The sequence below is a fragment of the Vidua chalybeata genome, chromosome 2 (assembly GCF_026979565.1).
Source record: "Vidua chalybeata isolate OUT-0048 chromosome 2, bVidCha1 merged haplotype, whole genome shotgun sequence".
In the NCBI taxonomy this organism is placed as follows: domain Eukaryota; kingdom Metazoa; phylum Chordata; class Aves; order Passeriformes; family Viduidae; genus Vidua; species Vidua chalybeata.
Window position 1 is genome coordinate 99,832,635 of NC_071531.1, and position 13,994 is coordinate 99,846,628.

Here is a 13,994-nt window from a genome sequence, read left to right on the forward strand (position 1 = left end):
ACGGAATAGAATAGAATAGAACCCCAACAGAACCCCAACAGATCCCCAAGGGAACATGCAGGGGTGGGGGGTCAACAGCCCAGCAAAACAGCGACAAGAAGAGTCCCAAGAACACCCAGGGACACTGAGGACAAAGAGGGTGCCCCAGGCACCTCCCAGCCAGCAGATCTCTGCCTGGTCCTTGTGGCGAGGAGTCGCCTGGATATTCCTGCCCGAAGAGGTAAGCCTGTTCTGTGACATCTGTGCAGGGTTTGATGGGGACAAAGCTTTTTTTGTGTCTGTCAGATGCTGCTTAACTATTTATCCCCCATATATCCTTGTTGGACCCAAATTTGCTGTTCTCCTTTCCTGGTTTCCCTTTCACGTGGGAGATGAAAACCAAACCCCTGATGGGAAAAAAACTCATCCTAGATGGGAGTTAGGAAGGAAGGAGGAGGAGAAAGCTGCAGGATGCCCCAAGGCCCATCACTTCCCTGCAGCAGGCAGGGGTAGAGACACAAGAATGGGTAATGGGAAGTGGAGGGACACAGAGCCAACCTCCTCCCTCAGCCCTCCAAGCATCCCTGAGATCAGACTTCCCTGAGATGTAGGAACAACAATTAGCCAGACCATTCTATAACATACCTTAATAAAAATTAAAAACAGAAAGGAAAAATTAAGAAAAACATTATCAAACATTCACTGAGACAATCCTTGTGAGAGTTAGAGTCAGTGCACCTTCTACCCACTCCTCTCTGGCTGCAGATACTGCCGCAGACCCTCCGGCTGGCAGGCTCTAGAAATGGCACATGGAGACAACGCACCCTGGCTGGTAGCTTCGTGCCAAGGTGCCTATGAACAGGGCACAGGCAAGAGGTTTTTAAGGCATCTGGTAGGACTGTGCCTCAGCAGGGTCTGTGCTGACAGCATTGTCCCTTGGCATCTTTCTCATTCTCCAAGTTGTCTTCATAAACAATATTCACATTCCTTTATCTCTTTATTTTCTTCATCATAAATTTCTACTTCAGAACTTGTAGTTTTAATAGACAGTTCTGTGAGTATATGTATTTTTACCTTTGACTTAACATAACATTAATATATTTTTACCTTTGATTTAATGTAACATTAAGATGTGCAGCATAAATAAGAGGCTCGTAAGGATAGTTTATTCCATCAGGGTAAGGAGGAGATACCAGAGAGCTTCTCAGCTCTCTCTCAGCACAACTGCCTCTGTATAATTGTGATTTTTTTTTCTGCTCTAAACCTACAGCTGTTGTAGTTACTCGGTATCACTGCAAATTTACACCACTGGCATTTGACTGGGTGCATTGTGACTATGACCTTTAATTCTACATTTAGGGGCCAATGGATTAGTTATGCATTATTTGCTACCTCTTAGAAATGCTCCTTCTCATCTCTACTAAAATATTTGGCTGCTGCAGAGGGCAGGACAAAAGGCAGCAGAGTTGGGGGTCCCCTTTTGCACTGCAGGACATGAGGCAGGAGAGACTGTCCTGCCAAAAGTCCTTTGCATGGATGAAAGGATCAGGTTCTGCAAACCAATATGAGGAAAAATGTTTCTACCTGCAGTTTGCTGCAGTGTTAGAAATCAAAACCAGAGCCAGCAGTAACTTCAGCTCTGTGTTACCCAGAGCCAAACTCAATAAATCCCCAACATTGCTGTCAGATGAGTCCTTTACTCTCCCAGAGCATGAAAGAGACAGAACCACTGGCAGTTAATTGGGGATTTCTGTGCTCTTCAGACCACTTCTTGTGTCTCACGCCACAATCCCAGTACACACACTAACAACCATGATTTATGGCTGGAGCTGCTTTGCTTTACTGTGTAGTGCAATTGCTGTGCTCTTGAAGTGCCAGCTTTCTGAAGAGCATTCATGGACTCTACTCCTCAGCTGTGTGTCCTGTCTGCTCTGTGGCCCAGGCAATGGCAGCTGCCAAAGTCAGGTTTTAAATCCCAACAGCAGAGGTTGGTAGTCTGATTCTGCATACTCCTCTTAAGCTGATTATGCTTACATGTTACAAATGTAATTTTTTCTGACTTTCCAGAATAAATGGGTTCCATTCTTAATTGTGGGTGTTACTGGTTACAAGCAGAGGCAGCTGGTTCTTATCCCTGCACCTGCAGAACTAGCATGATCTTTAAAAACCTTGAGGCTGAGTGAATTCTCTGGAGCCTGGATCTTCACATATTTGCCATATATGTCTCTAAGCCTACTAATGGCCACTGCAGGTTACAGAGAGGTAATCAGCCACCCAGCTAGAGTCAATGTCACTTCTATGGTGAGAACCAGGCTTTTGGATGCATCCCTTCAAATGGAAAGACGCTGCTGAGGTGAGCATTGCTGGCTCTTCTGGTGCTTACAGGACAGGTAGGATGCAAAAGCTGCACAACAGGAGACCACTCCAGAAGCTTCTGTGTGATTTACAGTGACCAATTGCTTTCCAAATATCTTTCAAAGTGCAAAGTACAGAAACAGAGTTAAAGAGATTGTTTTCTCTACAAGAGTTGTGGTTATAGCGCAGAATTTGGAGACCTACTCTGTACACAGCTGCAATGGCAGAAACAGATGAAACAACCTTCTTGCTTTCAATAGGCTTGTTTGGCAATTAAAGTGCATAAATTTTGGGGTTTTTTAGAGAGATATATCTTCTACTGCATTATGTTATAGATATGAATGTACATAATGTGTGTAATAATAACAACAGTACTGTGTGTATAATGTGCACACTACTCTCCTTGAGTCTGTAAATATTTGCACACCTCTATGTATACATACACAAACATATCTGCCTCCTTAGCATTTAAGGAAGTGTGGAGTCCACCACCCCAACCTGCCCTTGGTGTGTGGTGTTAGGGTATAGCTCTGTGCATCACAGCACCTGTGGTGCCAGCAGGTCCCTCTGCCCCAACAAAATGGGGAGACTGCAGTGCTGCTTTATGGGAGACCCCAGTCCCTGCTGGACCGTGGGTCTGGCAGCTCCTGACATCAGCTATTGCATTGGAAACTCCTGCCAGAAAGTCACATCTAAACAAAGTCGAGGCACTGTCAGATGCCTTTCATTGCAGCAGGCTATAAACTAGGAGATTACAAATCCCATAGGATCAAGCAGGCATTGCTTAGAGGGAAAGATTCCCTCTACCAGCACAAATATCTTGAAGATTGCAACGGAAAGCAGAGGCTGACTAAACTCTTATTTACATAGTATTCTCTCCAGACCTGCTGTGGTGCAGAAATTTTACTGCAATGTCTGTGTATGGCTGTCTCTCTAGTCTTGTGTACACAGCACTTCTCTACCTTTTGGGATATGTGCAGGGGTCTTACAATAGGAATTAATTTAGTTGACATTTTGCAGTATGACGCAGAGTTTAATTCTCATTTGATGGCATTGCACTCTCTGTCTTTTGCCTCTGCCTGGGGAGTTGCAGATGTGCAAATAAAACCATTTCCACTGAGATGATCCTACAGGGAAGGCGTTGTCTCTTTTGCAGCACCCTGCAGAGCTGCCTGGATACTGGGTCCCACCAGGTGCTGTCAGTGAAAGAGCTTGACAGTATTTTCCTGGCCATCCTTCCCCCCAGTGGGGAACCCCAATCCAAGTGATGTAGTCACAGAAAGGGTCCAGTCAGCTTGATTCTTAATGGGGGATGATGGGACAGCTCAGAGTAAGGAAAACAAGTCTTTGATGGTGAGGCTGGCAGTTGTGGTGGGAATACACGTGGGGCTGGGCAGCTCAGTTTGCCAGCCTCACCTTGCTCAGGGAAGTGCCACGGGATGGAGACGGCAGGAGGTGCTGGTGTGGCCTCCTCTGGACACATACAGCCTGGCTGTGTCTGAAAGCACAGCACTGGCGGCCTGTGAGATGAAGCACGACAGCAAGAGCTAAAGAAATATCGGGGTAGCAGCGCCAGAGAGGCAATTCCACCGTTATTAACACAAACACAGCCATCGCTCTGCCTTTGTCTCCCGATGAATCAGAGGAAATTGCCTCCTGAGCCCTTCGCCTTCCAGCTACTTCAGCTGTGTTTTGTTCCTCTAAGATTCAAATATTCTGACTAGATTTCAGCATATTATTATGAGAACAGAAGAGCTATAGATTAAGTAAAGCTTCACAGAGGAAATAGCCAGTAAATGTTGCTTTGAATTCTCTTGCTTTTTATGACAAACTCTGATGTCAGGGATAGATATGGCTTTGGAGATGTGTTGCAGTGCTGCAGATGTGTTTGTGAGTACTTAGTGACAATTTCCTGTGACATTGCAGTGGGCAGCTTACCATCATCTATGAGATTTTTAAACCTGCCTTTTTGATGTAACTGATCTGTTTAATGCCAGTCCACATGAACTCTGAGCTTGCAAAACCAAGAGCACTCTTCTTTGTATACCAGTCCTATCTGGCCAGATTAGCAAAATGTTCTATTTGCATTTTGCAAAATGTTGGAATTTGTAACAAAAATATGCATTAGGTCAAGTGAAAAATGTGACAGTTTGATATCAAAATCCCAGAATTGTTCATGATGGAGAGGGTGAGGCAAACTTCCAAAGTAGGAATATTGAATTTTGGCACTTTCAAAATGTGGCATTCCATCCCTCTAATTTGCCATGGTCTTTTTGTTTCAGACATTTCTTCTGATGAAAAGAAGCATGCAAACAAAAAAAAAACCACTCCATATTTAGAATTCAATAAAATACTTCATTTGATCCTCTTCAGTTTCTTTGAAAAGTTCAACATGAACACTCAAGTGCTGCATTCCTTCAAACTGTGTGGAAGCTGCTGATCTGGGAGTTGTGCAGCTTTGATGTTCCAAGTGCTAAGAGAGGGTACTATAAAAGCTGCTGTAATTCAGATTATTCAGTGGGACCGTCCTGATGGGTGTGAAACCTCAATCTGGCAGGTACAGTACAAGAACAGAGACAGAAATTGTCTGTCCTGAGGGCTTTACCCTCCTGATCTATGAATCCCATAGGGTCAGGTATCTATTTTTGCACGGAGTGACGCAGAGAGAATGGGATAATCCATTCAAAACATTTTTCCTCCACGCTTCTTGTGTGAGGTGATTTTTCTCTTTTGTTTTGGACAAAGTCAGGATAGGAAGGGTGGCAAGGCAACGTAGACAAGCTGCATATGAAGGATGAGATCCTGCCCTTGGGCACTGCTGCTGCTGCTGCATGGGGCCAGGCAGGGAGCTAAACCCTCAGGTTCACGGCTTGTGCTCTTCCACTGGGTTTCAGAAATGCTCAGCTCAGTTGTGTTTTTATTTATTCCAATTCTCCCTTTTCAAGGTTTCAAGAGAAAATATTTTAAAAGCCTTACTAATAATACATTATAAAACATGCTTTAAAACATTCATGAAGAGGAAGAGTTCAAGGAGAGCGGTCAGTGTTAAGCGATGCTGGTGTGCAGGGACACGCGTGGGACACAGTGATGTACACTGTGCACAGACACGAGGCCAGGACAGCCCTTGCCACACAGACATTGTGAAAGTGGCACCAGCTTGCCCCAGAGCACACTCAGAGCTTGCCCAGATCTGTGCACTGCAGTCCCAGGCAAATGGCAATTACAGGGCACTGCAGCAGGGACACAGGTGGTCCTGAGTTGATGGAAGACATGGCCAAAACTGCCGGGATAGATTTGACTTCCAAGCACAAGGTGGAGAAACACAATTATTACCTTCTGCTTGGCAGTGGTGAGGCACATCTGGAATGCTGTGTCTTGTCTGGGGCTCCCCAGTGTGAGAGACAACGTACTGGAGCAAAATGTCATCAAGACATGTAGAGGATGGAGCTTATGTGCACAAGAGGTGGTCGAGAGAAATGGGTCTGTTCAGCTTGGAGGAGAAAATACTCAAGTACCTCTCATTGCTGCCTGAAGCTGCTAAATGAGAGGATGAGGACAAAACAGACTTCTCAGAGCTGCACTTTGGTGGGATAAGGGACAACAGATACATACTGGAGTACAGGAAATTCCAATTAAATATTAGCAAAAAATATTTTCAGCATAAGGGTGGTTAAATATTGGAGTTGGAAAGGTTGCAGAATCTTAGCTTTTGGAAATACTTAAAATTTGCCTAGGCAAAAACCCAAGGACTCTGATCTAGTAGACTTGCTTTGAGTAGAGTCCTGGACCCTGGTGACCTCCAGAGGCACCTTCCAGCCCTGCTTGTTCTACAGCTCTGTGACCACAAAAACTCAGCAGGGAAAGTAGAATGACAGCAGTACAAAGATCATCAGAGCTAATGACATAGAGATGTCTTAAAGTATGATTAAGAAGCAAAGGGATCTTAAAAGTCTGTTACTAGAGAAATAGCAGAATTGTTCATGAAAGGCAGAAATTACAGACTTTTCCAAAACTAGCTCCCTAAGGAGATTAAAATTAAGCAACATAATTAGATTACATGATAATAAGCTGCTTTGTGTCCCAGCAATGAAAGATGCAGTGTAAAGCTAGGTTCTTCACAATCAGGTGTTGCCAGCTAATCTAGACCAAAGAGTAGTAAGAGAAACCTTTGAGGGTCTTTCTGGGTCATTTGCAATCAATTTTCACCATTACCTGGATCAGAAAGAAAGTTCCAGAAAATTGAAAAGAAAATTATCCCAAGAGAAGGATAAGAGGAGAATTAAAGGTCATCCTTAATGTGAATTCAACACTCAGTTAGGGAATATGGCTTTTGCCAGACCAGCTAACTCAGTGATTTCTTTTAATGAGATATTGTACAAGATTGATTGACAAAGGTAAAAATACTGATACCCCCGTACATGTTCTTCTCTGTAGCACTTGAGCTCATTGTGTCAGGCATTTATTTTACACAAGTAAACCAGTTTAGCCTTGTGGATTTAAACATGCTAAACACTGTGTCTCAGACTTACAGCCTTCAGTACAAGAAATGGTAACAAAGGACCATTTCCAGAGCACCTCAAAAACAGCCCTGGCTGGGATCTTGCCTGGGCAGCGTTGTCACCTTGGACAGTGCTGTGCCACTCCTGCTCAGCCCACGCCTACTCTCTTCTCAGAAATTATTCCACTGGGGAAGCCCAGCTGAGGGGTGAGGAGCATGTCCTGCTGAGCCATCCCAAGGGCACCTGCAGTGCCTGAGGGTGAGTGTGTCTGTGGGCTCCCACAGCACTGGCAGAGACCCCTCTGCTGAGGGCAATGGAAGGGTTTGGGTCTTCTGCATTGATGAAACGCCTGGAAACAGCCATCTAAGTTTGCAGTCAGACAGAGCAGAGGAGCTTCATGCCTGATGGGAATTGACAGGGAGGGGAAGGCCACAAAAGAGGAGGTTGTGAAGCACTAGTTCTGCCAAACTAACCTTATTATTTTTCCCTCCTTTATCTTTTGACATTAAACAGATTGAGTGGGAGAACGGAAGATGCAGACACAATTAAGCAGATACTGCAAACAGGAGGGTGAGTTGCTTTTTATGGCTAGTTTATGTTTCAGACACACAACTATACAGAATAATGCAATAAGAAAAAACATACAGTATTTACCCTGGGTTTATTCTCTGCAGGTCCTCTGAGAGCTGCTTTTGTTTGTCTTTATTTAATTGGCATGGTCGGATGGCCACCAGCAGGTCCAATTAAACAGATTCAATAGATTCCACTGTACATTTTATTTTTTTTTCTCCATCAGTGTGTAGCAAAAACTGTCCAAAATAATTTGTCTGAGTACTAGTAATGAATATAAAGTGCACTCGATTCCAGCCTGCACACAGTAAGTTTCAGCTGTACAGCATTTTACAGCCAAAGCAAACTGGGTTACTAATGAAATCACTGATGCAATCTTTAGTACAGCCTTAGTGGGGAAGAGAGTAGTGTGTTATGATATGAGATATTTGGTTGCTCGACTTTGCTCAATATAGGAAACACAGAGAAGCATTATGTCATCCTTTGTAGCTATCTTAAGTTTTTGCCTTAAGTGTTAGGTGGGAACAATTTAAGAAAATCCCACCAAGAGGACCTGAGTGTGCCCTTAATATCAGGTATTTGTTTAAGTGCTTTGTTGAATTGGTGCCTAGTAGATCCTCTTGAAAAGAAAGTGATTTTCAATCTAATAAGGTTATCTTAGTGTGAACATTTTAACTACATCAATCAATATGCCCATCAGGAGTAAATGACTAATGGGATTTTTCTTTTCTTTCCTTCTTTGTTACAAGAATGATGAATTGACTTTGCCTGTTGCTAAAGATTCTCATCTCCTTAATGCATTGCAGATATGTTTAATGGACAGAGGCTGTCAGGGTCTTGCAGTAACCAGTTCCAACCAAAAATATTTCCCCTTTGGATTTGGTCATCACATCCCAGTTCTGCTCTCACAGTGGAAAATTTGAAAAGGCTGGAAGAGGAATATGTGGCTTCTAAAGAAGCCTTCAAACTGCAGAGAATGCAAGATTATGTTGAGCAGACTAATCTTGCTCTCTTCCACAAAGAGACAGCTAGGAGAACCAGCAGAGATTTTGTCTGTGATGCAGAGCCTGAAGAAGCCTCCTTACCCCTTCCTGCTAAACAAGCAAAAATTGCAATGGAGTTTCCTGAAATACTTCTGAAGAAAGAAGAGATATTGACAGGTATTTTTGAGCAATCTGTTTTGGAGAAGGAGAAAGAATAAGTCAGCTGTTCTAAAGCTTTCCTACATTGTTCTCTGCATATCATAGAATCATAGAATGAATCATCATTGAATGGTTTGGGTTGGAAGAGACCTTGAAGATCATCTCAATCCAACCCCTCTGCCACGGGCAGGGACACCTTCCACTACACCAGGTTGCTCCGAGCTCCATCCAACTCTGCCTTGAACAATTCCAGGGATGAGGCATCAACAACTTGTCTGGACAACGTGTGCCAGCGTCTCACCACCCTCACAGTAAAGAATTTCCTCCTAACACCTAATATAAGTCTCCCCTCTTTCGATTTAAAACCATTCCGCCTTGTTTTGTCACTATCTGACCATTAAAAAGTCATTCTCCTGCTTTTTTATAAGCCTCCTTTAAGTACTGAAAGACCTCTAGCACAGTGTCCCTGGAGCCTTCTCTTTTCCATACTGAACAACCCCAACTCTCTCAGCATGTCTTCATAGGATAGAACCATCTGTTTTCTTTTTGTCTGGATCAGAGTTGCTGTATTGCATGTAAATGGCAGCAAATTAACATGAGACAGTTACCTCTCTTATAAGACTCTTCAAGCTCTGTTTACTTCAGACAGATAAATAGATAGACAGGTAGATATATACATCTCCTTCTTTTAATAGCATTTGACAGCTCCTTAAGAAACCCAGGCAGGATAGGGTCAGAGCTGCCCCCTGCGAGTGGGTGAGGAAGGGACAAGTGGCTCATCAAAAGCCACTGGGGGGGGACAACACAGCTGTCCTGGGGAACCACAGCCAGCTGCCTACACAGGGAGAGTCTGGCTTTCTGCAGCACAGACTGGATCACAAACTGGGGTCCAGGTGGGACAGCTTGGCATTATCCTAGGTCTAAACAATTTTTTTTGAGGAAAGATCAGACTTTTTCTGTTAATTCTTCTTTGAACATAGCATGAACAGGAATTCTGCCTGCTATAGAAGAGCCCCTGGCACAGCCAGCATGAAAGAGCCAGGCTATTCCTTGAAGTAAAGGGTTACCTATTTCCTAAGGAATTCATGCATTGGTCCTCCTTGGGGGTTATCAACAGAAGTATTTTGTGCTCACTTTTGCATTTTTCTGAATGCAAATTTGCCAGCTCCTAAAAATGAGAAAAATAAACTGTTCACACATGTAAGTTTAATGTTTTAAAGAGCTTTCCATGTGAAATCAAGTATTCTTATCAGGAATACATGTTAGCTGCATCCTTGAGGACAAGCCTATCCTGGCAAGAGGCTGAGAGTCTGAAACCACCACAAAAGACAGGCAGCAAATGCGTGCAGAAACCTCTCTCAGTGCTATCCTCGGCAGTAATTTCTTGGATTTGCATATTACAATTAAAATTCAGGTGATATATGAAGTTTGTTTCAGTAGATAGTATGTAGACACAGGAAAATTTACCAAGGAAAGTCAAGCATGGGAATGCCTCATTAGGGGACCAGTGTCAACATTTAATATGTCTTCAAGAATTTGTACTCTACAGTGGTTCATGGGGATTTTTTGGCTTCTTTTGATTGCTTTTCAGTCTTTTTTGTCTTTCATAAGAGTGGCTTATGTAATCTGAGCAGTAACCTGCATTTCAATGCTTTTTCTGGCTCCCTGACATAGCTATCTATACCTCTCTGTTTTTTACCATGTGTCTTACTCTTCCAAATTTTCTTTTCTACCATCTCCTCTGCCACCCTACTGCCCTTCCCAAATGCATCCTTGTCCACCCTCTTTCCCCAGAACCCTGTGTGTCCACAGGCACCTCTCCTCTCTCCCACTTCCTTCTGCATATGTCTGCCCTAAATCTCTTCCCTCCGTCTCCTCTGATTTTTTGGAAATAAGACCACTTGGTACAGAGACACTGAGGTAGGTTGCATAAGAGCTGTACGACCTGACAGAGCGCGTGAGACAAGGCAAGAGGTACAACTGACCCAGCAGGGGTGGGCTGTAACAGACGCCAGGCCTGCTGTGCTCAGCACAAAGAGGGAAATGTGCAGCCTGTGGCCACTGAATTAAGGCAAAACTGGAGGAGAAAAGGTGCTGTTCTGGCAGCAAATCCCACGTGGCACCACAACATGTTTGGTCCAAAATCACCATTTTGGGTTCACTCCTCGTTCTTGCAGCACCATGAGCTCCCCAGTCCTCTTCGCCCCATCGCTGCTGTGCAGCCACAGGGAGGGTAAAGCACCCATGGGAATATGCCCTTCCAAAGGCTCTAAAATCAGGAGACCCAAGCTGTTTACAGAGGAAACCTGAACAGAAAGGCAAAGTAAATCAGCTTGTTACTCTTGCCACATCCTCTGCAAAATCTGCCCTTAGTCTCCAGCAACTTTTTTTATGGTTCATTTTCAGGAGCTTTTTCTTTGCTCGCCCTCAATTTATTATACCATTAAAACCAATGGGAAAAAATGTTCCTCATTAAGGTGAGAAGGTTTTATCTGAAATACAAAATAATGAAATGGCAAGAAATCTCAGGGCAGGAAAAAAAAACCCCAACCAACCCACTGTTCTACACAAAAAGAGGATCTTTTTTTTATTCTTAAAGAAAACTCTTTCTCTCCTCTCCAGCACCAGCAACATATTCTCCATCAGCTCAGCCCACAGGACCTGTGCCAAAGGAATCCAGGTAAGCAGAGTAATTGGTAACATTTTTCTGTACAATTCAGTCACGTTAGGCTGTATTTATGCCATACACAGGCAAGCAGCAGGAACACTGAGCAACTGCAAATTTACAGTGTGCCTGAGACACTCACAGCCTGGCAGCCTCTGCCGTGCCCTTGCTATTAATAAACTGGAAGTTATGCCTGTCTGAGGGGCTGTCTTTGGGCCCCTCAACATCAGCTGTATTAAAAGGGATGCTGCCAGCCTCTGCAGAGGGTTTTTTAAATTTTTTATCTTATTTTGCTAGACAGATAAATCTTACACGGCATCTCTCAAATCAACCGAGATGTGTGATTTTTATTTTACAGGCTGCTCTTCCAGCTGGGGAAAAAAAATAGGTCTGATTCCCCAGCCACAATAAATCAGCATAATACCACCCTTCCCACCACTGGTGCTGCTGCAGCAACACGGATTTACACCATCTGGAGACGTGGCTCCCTCCTCCCTTCTGCCCGACGTAAACATAGAGACATATCTAATCTTCCTCGAAGAGAGAAGGCAGGGAAAGGAAATTGAACAGACACTCTTGTGAAGAGGCAAACAAAGACCAAATTCTTTTTAGTGACTTTAAACAGCACTCAGTTCATTAATAACAATCTTTATAGGAATATCCAAATTATTTTTTTTAACTTCTTTCTTCCCTTGGCACCAAGGGAAATGGATGCAAGCAGCTGTTTTAGGGAAAGCTGTTACGTTGTTACAGGAACATGCTGCAAGGTGTTTTTTGGATTGTATTTTATAAATAACATTCACAGAAATTGTAAATATGTTATAGATTTTTAATAAATTTAAATGTCCAACACATATAAATAAGTGTTCTAAATTCATAGCTTTCATCCTGAAAGAGTGCAGACTCTATTTCTTCCCCAAATTTTGAAAATGTTATGGACTGAAGTAAAACTTCTGATGGCAAATCAAGGGAAATCAGTCTTAAAAGTTTCCTGGCTAAAGTCACTACACAAATGCAAAAAAAAAGATATTTTCCCCCATCTGAAGGTTTGTGAAAAGGCATCCTGCAGTCCAGCTCCCTGCAGGACTGGCCTGAGCTCTCCTTAAGGGCCTGGCTGGGATTTGGGGTGCATGCAGAGAGCTGCCCATGCACTGCTGAGGCTGCACCCGGCCCCTCATGGGCAGGCAGGTTGCTCACTCTGAGCACATCTCGTTCTCAAGCAAACACCAGCTTGACCCAGGGAGCATCCCAAGTCTCCCACCTACAGCCTGGTCCCAGGAACAGGAGTTTCCATGAGATTTGGGCTTGATACTGGTCCCAGTTAACCTGCACGTAGTCCTCTACTCCTCATGTGCAAGGCAGAGATGATGGCCTTTTACTGCCTCAGGAGGGCTGGCAGAGCAAACACAATGGAAACATCCCCCTATTCCTCATAAGTTTTCATCCACAGATGCATTAATTTGTGTGTGCTCTGCCCAGAATCATTTACAATTCATAGGTAACTAATAAGAAAGCAGTGATGTGTAAAGACCTTGTTGAATTACTAATGGATATAAATAAATAAATAAGATTTTAAACATCCTTCATTCCTTAGCTTGAATCAGATCACAGTCGAGCCCCAAGCAAAGTTTGTTCAGTAATTTAGTTTCATTTTTTTGTGTTTTGTTTTTCTCATTTGCCAAGGTGACAGGTATCTTTAAATTAGTTTATCTCAGGGACTGTAAAAAATTATCCCTACATTACACAGATAGTAGTGGCTGGACACCTTGATAGCTCTGTGTTGTAGGCTCAGAATGATCTTGTACCCTGACTGACAACTTCAGGTGAAAGGAGAGAGTGGAAGGCTGTATGGAAAGCCTCAGCTGCTGCTGTGGTAAAAGAGGGGTGTCCCTGCAAGGTTCCAGTCCAAGTGTCTGCCAAGAGATATCGTATTGTCAGCAGAATGGGGGTCACCTGCTGCCATTTGCAGAACTGTGTAAGCTGAGATCAGCAGGAAGGTGATTTTAGGACTGATAAAATCTTGTTTTGTCCAGTGACAAGGAAAGCAGTGAGACCATAGAAAAGTCAGCACCATTGCCACCAATACTCCTTGTCCATTCTGGTGTGCCAGCTACCCTTCTCCTCTGTGCTGTCCTTAGCTTTGTGAGGGCAATTCTTTCCTCTGCTTGCTGCAGAGCTAATTTCACAAGGATAAGTGTCTTTCATGACCTGTGTCCTGAGTTTTGTTCCTCTCCTCTTAAGCAGGGTGCCCTCCTGGTAAGCCAGGGCAATGCTAAGCCCCTCACCTGATAGCCCAGCAGCTGAAGAGCATCATCAAGAGTGCTCTGAGGAAATGTGACCCCAGTCCACCCTGTCAAAGAGCAGGGATTAGCTGATTTTGCTGTGCCATGCCCCTGGAAGGCTGCTCTCCATCACCACCCTAGGCCATCATGCCACAGCTGAGGTGGGAGGGTGCCTAGAGGTGCTGAGCATCTCCAGCCCAAGTGTGTCAGCGTGGGCTGTCTCAGCCAGCAGAGATGGCCATGACCCAGAATGGAGAACTATTCCAATCTTCAGCTTCTTGATTTTAACAGGCCTCCTCAGGCTGATGGTTCCCTCCCTTTTTGCCTGAAAAGGGGAAATTAATTCACCAGCAGTTCCATGGTGCTGTCAGTCTACCATCAATGTGCAAAAACTTTTCCTCCCCTCCCTGACTTATGCAACCCTCAGGTTGTGCCTCCTCCTTGCCACCAGTGAGGTGAGCTTCAAGGCCAGCATCTCCTTTTAGGCTAGCACAACTCCTCC

General features: G+C 44.0%; 1 protein-coding gene across 9 annotated transcripts; it reads left to right on the forward strand.

Annotated features, from left to right (window-relative positions):
* Positions 1-19: 19 nt before the first annotated feature.
* Positions 20-12,053, forward strand: LOC128784573 (uncharacterized). Of its 9 annotated transcripts, none has more exons than XR_008429541.1 (8): positions 20-220; positions 2,231-2,332; positions 4,617-4,891; positions 7,347-7,403; positions 8,210-8,563; positions 8,736-8,856; positions 11,168-11,225; positions 11,569-12,053. XR_008429541.1 is itself a non-coding variant. In XM_053936321.1 (7 exons), the coding sequence occupies exons 4-7, from the start codon at positions 7,367-7,369 to the stop codon at positions 11,774-11,776; spliced, it is 657 nt and encodes a 218-aa protein (XP_053792296.1). In that variant the 5' UTR covers positions 43-220; positions 2,211-2,332; positions 4,617-4,891; positions 7,347-7,366; the 3' UTR covers positions 11,777-12,053. The 9 variants fall into 9 exon arrangements, 7 of the variants coding, with proteins under 7 accessions (XP_053792300.1, XP_053792301.1, XP_053792296.1 ...); XR_008429540.1 differs by having other exon boundaries at positions 23-220; positions 8,651-8,856; XM_053936321.1 differs by lacking the exon at positions 8,736-8,856 and having other exon boundaries at positions 43-220; positions 2,211-2,332.
* The last annotated feature ends 1,941 nt before the right edge of the window (positions 12,054-13,994 follow it).